At 38.7% G+C, this 12,519-nt stretch overlaps 1 protein-coding gene across 10 annotated transcripts in view; it reads left to right on the plus strand.

Moving 5' to 3' along the window:
* MTRF1 (mitochondrial translation release factor 1) overlaps positions 1-12,519 on the plus strand; it is a 71,454-nt gene that overhangs the window by 43,496 nt on the left and 15,439 nt on the right. For 9 of the 10 annotated variants that reach the window (XM_045478034.1, XM_045478033.1, XM_045478024.1 and 6 more), the window contains one exon: positions 1,287-1,404. The exons of the other annotated variant lie outside the window; for it this stretch is intronic. In XM_045478034.1, the coding sequence (XP_045333990.1) occupies positions 1,287-1,404 (118 nt within the window). The remainder of the gene's footprint in view (positions 1-1,286; positions 1,405-12,519) is intronic. 10 annotated transcript variants of the gene reach the window in all.

Here is a 12,519-nt window from a genome sequence, read left to right on the forward strand (position 1 = left end):
ATAAATGATAAATGTGGAACAAGATGTTAGTTCTCCCCTAAAAAACATCGTATTTTGTAATGTGTGTGTGTGTGTGTGTGTGTGTGTAACAAATTACCACAAATTTAGGGGCTGGAAACAGAAAAAAAAAATTTATTTTCTCACAGTTCTAGAAGCCAGGAGTCTAAAATCAAGGTATTGGCAGGACCATACTCCTTCCAGAGCTTCTAAGGGTGAAGGCTGCCTTGCTACTTCCAGTTTCTAGTGTCTCTAGGTGTTCCTTGGATTCAAGCTAGATAGCTCTGAATGCACACGTTCCTCTCCTCTACTTTCTCCTCTAAGGACACTTCTTACTGGATTTAGGGCCTATTTGAATAATCCAGGATGATCTCATCTTAAGTCAATTACAGCTGCAAAATCTCTTTTTCCAAATAAGGTTCTAGTGGTGAGAACATGAACATATCTTTTTGGATGCTACCATTTAGTCCACTAAAAAGTACACATAGTCGATTCTCAGTATTCACAGTAGTTATGTTTTGTGAAGTCTCAGCAAACACTGATTTAGCAAATATTGAACCATCATTTCCCCTAGGGGAAATATGTATGTGTGTGTATACATATATTTATATACCTATATATTTCTGTATCTATTTATCTTACATGGATTATAATCTTAAAAGTAACCTGTCATGGTAGAGTCTATTTTCTTTATTTTACAAAGAGAAAATGAGGTTCACAAGTATTAGGTGACTTGCCTGAGGCTACTTCATTAACAGATGCCTGAGTTGGGGTTCAAACCCCATCCAGCTGACCCAAGAGCCAAAGCTTCTTGCACTACGCTGCTCTGCCCCCTCCTGTCTTCATTCTCTGGCCATACTGAAAAAAGAAAGCCAAGTGTCACCTTGTTCGACCTCAGCTGGGAATGTGCACATATAGAGCAGCTTGGAGTTTCTACAGTTCTGCACATGTCACCTCGTGACTGTGAAAGTGCAGCAATAATTGATATGGGGAACAAATAAAGTAGGTGAATTTGCATATAGTCGGAATAATGAGGATCAACTTTATGCATACACGCATACATATATATGTGTATTTTCTATCAAATGTGGCTTTGTGGCATAGTGTGTGAGGAAACTTGAGAGATTGCCTAACCCCATGATCTCATAGCAACATAATCAGTGTCAAAAAATAGCATCAGTTGATATAGGGAGTTTACAGTTCTTTCTTGGGTATAAGCTCTTTCTTAGTTTAAGTATTAAAACATTTGTCGGACGTAGAATTTACTTACGTTGTACTTTTGGTTCTAGGTAGATGTGAAAATAGACCCCAAGGATTTGCGAATAGATACATTTCGAGCCAAAGGAGCAGGAGGTCAGCATGTTAATACAACTGATAGTGCTGTCAGACTCGTCCATGTCCCCACAGGTAATCAAGTCCCTTTGCTTTTGTACTTTTAACCTGTTTTTACATCTTACAAAACTATTCAACATTGAGAAGAAAATAGTTTTGTGTTAGTGTCTTGTTTCTTGCACCAACTCTTTAAGTTAACATTGGGATCATGGGTCTGAGGTCCCCAGTGTGTTCATATTCCACTTTTTTTCTCCGTTTCAAATTTTTATTTAAATTCTAATTAGTTAACATATAGTGTCATAGTTGGTTTCAGGAGGAGAATTTAGTGATTCATCACTTACATATAACACCCAGTGCTCATCCCAACAAGTACCTTCTTAATACCCATCACCCATTTAGCCCATCCCCCCGTGCCTCCATTCCAGCAACCCTCAGTTTCTTCTTTGTTTTGAAGAGTCTCTATCGTTTGCCTTCCTCTCTATTTTTATCTTATTTTTCTTTCCCTTACCCTGTGTTCATCTGTTGTGTTTCTTAAATTCTACATATGAATGAAATCATGTGGTATTTGTTGTTCTCTTATGGACTTACTTCGCCTAGCATAATATACTCTAGTGCCATTCGTATCATTGTAAATAGCATTCTTTTTGATGGCTGAGTAATATTCCATTGCGTATATATACACACCACACCTTCTTTTTTTTTTTTTTTTTTTACATTTATTTATTTTTGGGAGAGAGAGAGAGCAAGTGGAGGAGGGGCACAGAGAGAGGGAGACACAGAATCTGAAGTAGACTCCAGGCTCTGAGCTGTCAGCACAGAGCCCAATGCGGGCCTCAAACCCACAAACCGTAATATCATGACCTGAGCTGAAGTTGGATGCTTAACCAACTGAGCCACCCAGGAACCCTGATATACCACAGCTTCTTTATCCATTCATTAGTCAATGGAAATTTGGGCTTTTTCCATAGTTTGGCTATTGTTGATAATCCTGTAATAAACATCAGGGTGCATGTGCCCCTTCAAATCAGTATTTTTCTATCATTTGGGTAAACACCTGGTAGTGTAATTGTTAGGTCGTAGGATAGTTCTGTTTTTAATTTTTTGAGGAACCTCCATGCTGTTCTCCAGAGTACCAGTTTGCATTCCCACCAACACTTTAAGAGGGTTCCCCTTTCTCCACATCCTTGCCAACATCTTTTGTTTCCTATGTTGTTTTAATTCTGACAGGTGTAAAGTGATACTTCATTGTGGTTCCGATTTGTATTTCCCTGATGATGAACAATGGTGGGCATCTTTTCATGTCTGGACGAAAGCCATCTGGATGTCTTCTTTAGAAAATACATCTATTCATGTATTCTCTATCCCTTTCTTAACTGGATTATTTGTTTTGGGGGTGTTGAGTTTGTTGAGTTCTTTACAGATTTTGGATACTAACCCTTTATCTGATATGTCATTTACAAATATCTTCTCCCATTCTGTCAGTCGCCTTTTAGTTTTGCTGATTGTTTCCTTCACTGTGCAGAAGCTTTTTTTGTTGATGAAGTCCCAATAGTTCATTTTTGCTTTTGTTTCCCTTGCCTCCAGTGACGTGTTTAGTAAGAACTTGCTACGGCCTGGGTGAAAGAGGTTGCTGCCTGTGTTATTCTCTAGAATTTTTATTGTTTCCCGTCTCACATTTGGATCTTGCATCCATTTTGAATTTATTTCTGTGTAGGGTGTAAGGGACTATATTTTTTCCATTGGATATTCTTTCCTGCTTTGTTGAAGATTAGTTGACCCTATGGTTGTGGGTCATTTTTTCTGGGTTTTCTGTTAAGTATTCCATTGATCCAGTGTATGTTTTTGTGCCGGTACCATGTTGTCTTGATGACCACAGCTTTGTAATACAGCTTGAAGTCCATAATTGTGGTGCCTTCACCTTTGTTTTCTTTTTCAGGATTGCTGTGGCCATTCAGGGTCTTTTGTGGTTCTATACAACCTTGTTCTAACTGTGAAAAATGCTGCTGGAATTTTGATAGGGATTGCATTAAATATGTAGATTACTTTGAGTGGTATAGAAATTTGAACAATGTTTGCTCTTCTAATCCATGAGCATGGAATGTCTTTCCATTTCTTTGTGTCATCTTCAATTTCTTTCATAAGTGTTCTATAGCTTTCAGAGTACAGATCTTTTATCTCCTTAGTTAGGGTTATTCCTAGTTATCTTATTATTTTTGGTGCAATTGTAAATGGCATCAATTCCTTGATTTCTTTTTCTGCTGCTTCACTATTGGTGTATAGAAATGCAACAGATTTCTGTACATTGATTTTGTATCCTGTGACTTTGCTGAATTCATGTATTAGTTCTGGCAATTTTGTGGTGGAGTCTTTCATGTTTCCTACATAAATGACATCATGTCATCTGCAAATAGTGAAAGAGTGACTTCTTTCTTGCTGATTTGGATACGTTTTATTTCTTTTTGTTGTCTGATTGCTGAGGCTAAAACTTCCAAAACTATTAAACAACCATGATGAGAATGGACATTACCGTCTTGTTCCTGATCTTAGAGGAAAAGCTTTCAGTTTTTCCCCATTGAGGATGATATTAGCTGTGGGTCTTTCATATATGGCCTTTATGATGTTGAGGTATGTTCTATCTATCCCTACTTTGTTAGGAGTTTTTGTCAAGAATGGATGCTTTATGGGGCAGCTGGGTGTCTCAGTCAGTTAAGTATCCAGCTCTTGATTTCAGCTCAGGTTGTGATTTCACGGTCATGGGATCAAGCCCCACGTCAGGCTCTGGAGCATGGAGCCTGCTTGAGATTCTCCTCTCCTTCTCCCTCTGCCCCTCTCCACTTTCATGCTTGCTGTCTCAAAAAAAAAAAAGAATGGCTTCTATACTTTGTCAAATGCTTTTTCTACATCTATTGAGAGGATCATATGGTTCTTATCTTTTCTTTTATTAATGTGGTGTATCATGTTGATTGAATTGCAAATTATGACTCATCCCTGTAGCCCAGGAATAAATCCCATTTGATCATGGTTAATAATTCTTTTAATGTACTGTTGGATTCAATTTGCTAGTTTCCTGAGAATTGTTGCATCCATGTTCATAAGGAATATCGGTCTATAATTCTCCTTTTTGGTGGGGTCTTTGTCCGGTTTTGGAATCAAGGTTATGCTGGCCTCATAGAATGAGTTTGTAAGTTTTCCTTACATTTCTATTCTTTGGAACAGTCGAGAATAGGTATTAACTTTTTTTACATGTCTGGTAGAATTCCCCTGGGAAGCCATCTAACCCTGGACTTCTGTTTGTTGAGAGATTTTTGATTGCTGATTCGATTTCTTTGCTGGTTATGGGTCTGTTCAAATTTTCTATTTCTTTCTGTTTCAAATTTGATAGTTTGTATGTTTCTAGGAATTTATCCATTTCTTCTAGATTGCTCAATTTGTTGGCATATAATTTTTCATAATATTCTTTTACAATTGTTTGTATTTCTGTGGTGCTGGTTGTGATCACTCCTCTTTCATTCATGATTTTATTTAGTTTGGTCCTTTCTCTTTTCTTTTTTGATAAGTCTGGCTAGGGCTTATCAATTTTATTCATTCTTTCAAAGAACCAGCTCTTAGTTTTGTTGATCTGTTCTACTTTTTTTGTGTGTGTCCATATTGTTTTTTTCTCCTCTACACTTTATTATTTCCCTTCTTCTGCTGGCTTTAGGCTTCATTTGCTGTTCCTTTTCTAGCTCCTTTAGGTGTGAGGTTAGGTTGGGTCTTTGAGATTTTTCTTGCTTCTTGACATAGGCCTTTATTGCATATACTTCCCGCTTAGGACCGCCTTTGCTGCATCCCAAAGGTTTCGGACTGTCGTGTTTTCATTTTCATTTGCTTCCATGTATTTTTTTTTTATTTCTTCTTTAATCTCCTGGTTATCCCATTTATGTTTTAGTAGGATGTTCTTTAACCTCCATGTTTTTATGATCTCTCCAAATTTTTTCTTGTGGTTGACTTCAAGTTTCATAGTGTTGTGATCGGAAAATATGCATGGAATGATCTCAGTCTTTTTGTACCTGAGGGCTGATTTGTGACCCAGTATGTGATCTATTCTGGAGAATGTTTCATGTGCACTCGAAAAGAATGTGTATTCTGCTGCCTTAGGATAAAATGTTCTGAATATATCTGTTAGGTCCATCTACTCCAGTGTGTCACTCAAACCTATTGTTTCCTTGTTGATTTTCTGCTTAGATGATCTGTTCATTGCTATAGGTGGGGTGTTAAAGTTCCCTACTATTAATTGTATTATTATCAATGAGTTTCTTTATGTTTTTGTATTAATTGACTTATACATTTGGGTGCTTCCAAGTTGGGGCATAAATATTTATAATTGTTAGATCTTCTTGATGGATAGACCCCTTAATTATTTTATAGTATCCTTCTTCATCTCTTGTCATGGTCTTTGGTTTAAAATTTAGTTTGTCTGATATAAGTATGGCTACTCTGGCTTTCTTTTGATGTCCGTTAGCATGATAGATGGTTCTCCATCCCCTCACTTCCAATCTGCAGTTGCCTTTAAGTGTCAAATGAGTCTCTTAAAGGCAGCCTATAGATGAGTCTTGGTTTTTTTGTTTTGTTTCGTTTTGTTTTTATCCATTCTGATACGCTATATCTTTTGATTGGAGCATTTAGTCTTTTTACATTCAGAGTGATTATTGGTAGATATGAATTTAGTGCCATTGTATTACCTGTAAAGTCATTGTTTCTGGAGATTTTCTTCATTCCTTTCTAGTCTCTGTAGCTGTTGTTCTTTCCCTTCCACTCAGAGTCCTCTTTAATATTTCTTGCAGGGCTGGTTTAGTTATCACAAACTCCTTTAGTTTTTGCTTGTCTAGGAAACTCCTTATCTGTCCTTCTATTCTGAATGACAGACTTGCTGGATAAAGTATTCTTGGCTTCATATTTTTTCTGTTCAGCCCATTGAATATATCATGCCACTCCATTATGGCCTGCCAAGTTTCTGTGGACAGATCTGCTGCAAACCTGATTTGTTTTCACTTGTAGGTTAAGGACTTTTTTTCCCCTTGCTGCTTTTTGGATCTTTCCCGTATCTCTCTATTTTGCAAATTTCACTAGGATATGTCTTGACGTTGACTGGCTTTTGTTGATTTTGATGGGAGTTCTATGTGCCTCTTGCATTCTGATGTCTGTTTCCTTCCTCAGATTAGGGAAGTTTTCAGCTATAATTTGTTGAAATAAACCTTCTGCACGTTTTCCCTCTCTTCTTCTGGGACTCCTATGATACTAATATTATTACACTTTGAGGAGTTGCTGAGTTCCCTAAGTCTTCATTCATGATCCAATACTTTTTCTTCTCTCCTCTTTTCAGCTTCATTATTTTCCATTATTTTATCTTCTGTATCATTGATTCATTCCTCTGCTTCATCCATCCTCAGTGTCATTGACCACTCAATTTTACATCTCCATTATAGCATTTTTTTATTTCAGCCTGACTAGTTTTTAGTTCTTTTATCTCTGCAGTAAAGGATTCTCTAACATCCTCTATGCTTTTCTTAAGCCCAGCTAGTATCATTATTATCGTTGTTTTAAATTCTGGTTCAGGCATCTTACTTGTATCTGTTTTAATTAAATCCCTGGCTGAGACTTCTTCCTGTTCTTTCTGTTGGGGTGAATTCCTATGTCTTGTCATTTTGTCTTGGTCACTGTTTATGTGTGTGTATGTCAGGAAAGCCTATTATATTCCTGCTCATGAGAGTAATTGCTATATTGAGAAGAGGTCCTATACTGTCTTGGTACTGGTGTTTCAGGAAGTATTTCAGAGTATGCATTCTGTTGTTGTGCTTTAGCTGCTCTTTCCCTCAGGTCAATCCTTTGCAGAGTTTCTCCTTGCCTGCATTGGGAAGTGTTTGGACACTGTCCACTGTGTGCAAGTTTTAACTAAGTATGTTTCAGTCTGCTTGTTAAAAGAGGCTAGATCCTATTTCCCCTAGAGCTGAAGCTTTGCAGCACTCTGTGATCAGTATACTTGGTGCACATGAGGGGTTTGTGGTCTTCTGAGGGAGGATCCTGCTGTACTGGTTTTCAGGAGGACTTGCCTAGGAAAGATGCACCTGCAGGGCGCAGAGGGGCAAGAACTTGGTGTAGGCGGTTCCGGCCTTCACTGGGGGTCTTGTGTTGCTCACTGAAGTTAGTCGGTGCCGATGGGGAGGGGATAATGGCATCACCCCACTCTCTTGTCCCCAGAGCAGGGAGTTCAAGCCTGCCACTCTTCAGGAAGCCCTCACAGAAGAGTGAACAGCCTCCCTTCCTGTGTCCCCAGCTTCCATCACAGCCCTGCCTTCACCCTGTCTGTGTCCAAGCTTTCTGCCTGCCAGGAAGCACAGTACTCCTGTGTTTTATCTCAAGAATGTGGCTGGGTGTCAAAGTTTCAAATTTTAGGGACCTGGTGCAGCATGGACCCGCGCTGATCCTCTGGGGGAGGGTCTTGCTGCACCGTGACTGGTGCTAGTTTGTCCCTGAAAAGCAGTCACTCAACCACACAGTGGTTGGGAGTTTATGGTAAAGCACATCAAAAAGCCAGCACAAAGATTTGCTGCCCTCAGCAGGTGTCTCTGTTCCTATGCTAATGAACAGGGCAATACCTTGGCACTTTCCAGTTTTTTTGTCCCCGGGAAGTCCCTGCCACCTCTCCAAAATGCACTCCAAGAAGGGAAATTGTTTCTCCCCATGAGACCAAGGGGATCCTCAGACCACGCTGTCCACTTCCAGGCTTTTTCCCTCTTTCCCCACAGGAGTAACACTAAGTCCCCCAAGCATGACCCCAGCAATGACCCAAACTTCTAAAACTTAAGACTTTGAGCTCCACTGCTTATAAACACTGGCAGGAGTCAGCCCCTCTCCTTTTCCCAGTCATTGGTTTTGGGGAAGACTTTTTCTTGTACAATTTCCTATGTGGTTTTTTTTCTCTCTTTCTCTCTTTCTCCCTCCCTCCTCTCTCCATGATCAGGGCTCCCTCTCCTCCGTAACACCTGCAGTTCTTTTCTCCCTCAAATCAACTCTGCAGCTTCTTCCTTCCACAAGGTGGCCATTTTTCTCCCTTTAGATGTACAGTTTGTTCTCAGTCCTCAGATCAGTTCATTGTTCAGAATGATTTGATATTTATCTGTCTGTGTTGAGAGACGAGGCAACCCTAGGGTCCCCCTACTACTCTGCCATTTTAACTCTCCCCTCCCTATTCCACATCTGTTTGGTAAAGGTACTTCTCTCAAAGGATGCAGATAGTGAGTGGACCTATTGAGAGAAGCCACCAGGTATTCTGGACAGCGGTGAACAACCAGAGATGTCCCAGCCTAAAAATAAACATGAAAGCAGTATTGGACATGCTACTGTAATGGATCTACAAGTCGCCTTGGAGACTGAATGCTAGCTCCATTGGGCTGTGTTGCATTAATGCTGTTATTTTGAATGTTGGTAATTGTGGTATACTATGAGGTAGTTTTGCAGTCCTTGACGTGATTTCAGATATTTCTATCATTTTTCAAATTTTAAACTTACTTTAAGCTTTTAAAATTTCCTTTTTATGTTTTTATTTATTTTTTAATTTTTAAAATGTTTATTTATTTTGAGAGAGGCAGAGCACAGTGGAGGGACAGAGAGAGAGAGAGAGAGGGAGAGGGAGAGAGAGGGAAAGAGAGAATCCCCAGTAGACTTTGCTATCAGCACAGAGCCTGACATGGGGCTCAGTCTTACCAGTCATGAGATAATGACCTGAGTTGAAATCAAGAGTCAGATGCTTAACTAACTGAGCCACCCAGGAGCCCCTAAAATTTTCCTTTTTAAAATTAATTTTTATATTATATATTATATTATAAGGTTTTAAAAGTCAATGGTAAAATCCTATAACAAAAAACAGCAGCTCCTTAGACCTCTTTTTCCTCTGCCTCCCTCCTTCCTTGACCCTGAAGTCCCATTACCCACAGGCAACCAATTTAAACTCTTAGCTATTTTTTCTGATAATTACCTCAGTGTTTCTAAATATTAGATTGTGCTCTTTTTTTTTTTTTTTTTTTTTTTTAACAGTTGTTTGTTTTTGAGAGAGAGTGAGAGCACAGGGGAGAGGCAGAGAGGGAGAGGATCCAAAGCAGCCTCCACACTGTCAGTGCAGAGCCCAATGTAGGGCTGGAACTCAGAAAACTGTGAGATCATGACCTGAGCCCAATCAGATGCTTAACTGACTGAGCCACCCAGGTACCCTAACGTATGGTGCCGCTTCTGATCAATTAGTTACAATATTACATATTGACTTCTTAATGTAGTAGGTAAAGATTGGGGCTCTTTTATTATATCCTCTTTTCTTCTACCTAATATATTTCTATTTTGGCAAAATTAACCTTCACTGCTTTCATACACAGAGTAAATCATGTTCACTGCTGAGCCACATAGCACACAAGTATCCCCCCAGCTTTTCAAAAATTCACATTAAGCTGCTTCACTTTTATGAAAGACCTACATTACGCCTGTTTTCACCAATCAGGAGAAGTCCAAAGAGGATTTTCCCTTTTACAAAAAAAAAGGTGAAAAGAGAAAATAGTGTTCAGCATTTATTTTGCAGCCAACTGTTGTTGAGGCTTCACATACGCTGAGCAGTGAGAGTGGCCCCACCAAGCTCCTTCCCCAGGAACTACACTCAGCACCTCAGCATCAAGTTACCACAGCTTTGAACTCTGTCTCTGAGCATCTGGGCTTTATCTCAGTTTATTTTGTCCATCTGTTAGCAAGATGTGTTTAAGGAATCAGCCTTAACAGAGGTTACTTTTTTGGTGTGGGAATGCTCAATAAATTTCCCATGTAACTTAATGGTAATGGTTCTTCACTTTACACCATTTCAGCCTTTGAAAGGTTTCATAAGAATGTTCTACTTTCTGATAGCAGGGAAGACCTGTACTGTGATGTCATTTCCTAGAGTTAATAATTACCTCATTGGTTTTACATTTGCTTAGTTTTCTTTGACTCTTAAGTCTTGCTTGATCTAACAAAAGCTCTATAAAATGAAATTTACCAGATTTTCTATTTAAGCTAATGTGTTTTGGCAACACCGTTTATAGAGCCCTGGATTATCCTGCTCTAGTCTGGATGATTTACTCTCCAAGGCTACGGCACAGGGGCTGTTCCGGACACTGACGGTCTGGGAATTCCCCTCATGTCTGTTCTGTGTTGGAGCCTCTTGTTTCTTGGATCCCATCTCATCTCTCTTAGTTTACTCCCCCATTTTAGTGAAGCCCTTCTCCAAGTGGTTTCCTAAGAAAAGATGCATGAGAGACATATTTTGAGACTTTGTACATCTGAAAATAGCTTTATTCCAAGCTCACACTTCATTGGTCATGAATACTTGATTGGAAGTAATTTCCACTTAGAACATTTAAGGCTTTTGTCATTCATTGTATTTGTTGTTTTCAATTTGGAGACTCATGCCCTTCAGTTCCAAAATATCTTCCTCAATAATTTATTTACTGTTTTCTTTGTTCTTCCTGGGATTTCTGTTACTCCAGTGTTAGATCTCTTGAATTTATTGTTTGTCTTCTTTTTTTCTCTCACATTGTCTATCACTTTGTGTTTTAGGTTTTTTTTCTCCAGCGCTTTTACTGAGTTTTAAAAATGTGTGTTTTTTTTTTAAATTTTCACAAGTTTTTTTATTCTCAGAATTGTCCCATTTTGATAACATCCTGTTGTTGTCATTGATGGAATTTTTTTGTTGTTGTTGTTCAGATATTAATTTTAGTTTCCCTGAAGTTCTTTTACTTCCTGCAATGTCTGTGTTTCCTCTAAGTTTATTTTTTGTTTTACTCTTACTTTCTTGTTGGAAATGTCTAGGAATTCTTTGCTGTCTATATATACATACTAGAGGGAGGTTCTAAAAGCTCTGGGGTGCTTGGATGCCACTTACCCACTAGGAAGTTTCACTGAAGAGCAGTTAGATGATTAATTAGCTTTTTTATTAGGGACTGCCAGATGTCAGTGTTTATAGATCTTTTTACTTGAGTAGTTTGTTTTCTCCCATATAGGATCGTCCATGATATATTTAAAAGTAAGGTTAAGGTCTCACCATTCACCAAGCAACCTTACTTAATCCTCTTATTTTCAGTCCCATGTCTCATACTTACTCTCCTTTGTCCCAAGTCTCAAGTCTGAAACTTCCCTTACTTAATTCCCTAAAGACTATACCTTCTTCTGCCTCCTACAGATTGAGGGAGGGGACTTAAAGATACGCTTCAAGACTTTTTGTTTTTAGTGACCAACTTCCGAAGTACCTGGTGCCTCAATTCCTGAGGCTTTCTGGCACTCAGCAGGGCAAATAGGCTTGTTGCTGGTCAGCTCTCCCTCTACATGGAGTTATGTTTCACTTCCCCCGCCATAGCTAAGTCATTTACCATTCTTCATGTGCTTTCTGTCTGTATATATCGTGTTTGGGGCTACATGCATCACATGTTTTTATTTTGCATTTCTGTTTCTTGTTGTTTTAGTATGATTTTTAAAAGAAAGAGGAGGCCATCTTGAGATCAGATGTCACCTTTAAATTTTCAGTCAATTATTATTGCTTGCACTGCTCGTAATAGCAAAAGTTAATATAGCCTAGGGGCACCTGGGTGGCTCAGTCAGTTAAGCATCCCAACTTTGGCTTAGGTCATGATCTCACGGTTCATGGGTTCAAGCCCCATGTCAGGCTCTGTGCTGACAGCTCGGAGCCTGGAGCCTGCTTCAGATTCTGTGTCTCCCTCTCTCTGTTCCTCCTCCACTCGCACTCTGTCTGTCTGTCTCTCTCTCTCTCTCTCAAAAATAAATAAACGTTAAAAAAAATTTTTTAAGTTAATACAGCCTAAATATCCAACAACAGGATAATTTTATAATCTCAAGTTTTCTTTGATTTGTATTCTATAAGAAACTGTAAAAACCTAGAATATATACAGGAGCAAAAGAACAGAAAACATCTGTCACCATTCCAAATAACCACTTTGGTATATATCTTTAGTGTATATCCTTTTGAATTATTTTCTATGCATAGAGAAATAAATCCCTTTCATCAAAAATGAGAGGATAAATTTTGTAGCCTACCATAATTTACCTATGAAATCCACAAACTGTTGGATACTTAGTGTGTTTCACCTCAACCCTGTATTGTGGAATATTGTTCTATATTAT

Source organism: Leopardus geoffroyi, chromosome A1 (genome assembly GCF_018350155.1).
Source record: "Leopardus geoffroyi isolate Oge1 chromosome A1, O.geoffroyi_Oge1_pat1.0, whole genome shotgun sequence".
NCBI classification, from domain to species: domain Eukaryota; kingdom Metazoa; phylum Chordata; class Mammalia; order Carnivora; family Felidae; genus Leopardus; species Leopardus geoffroyi.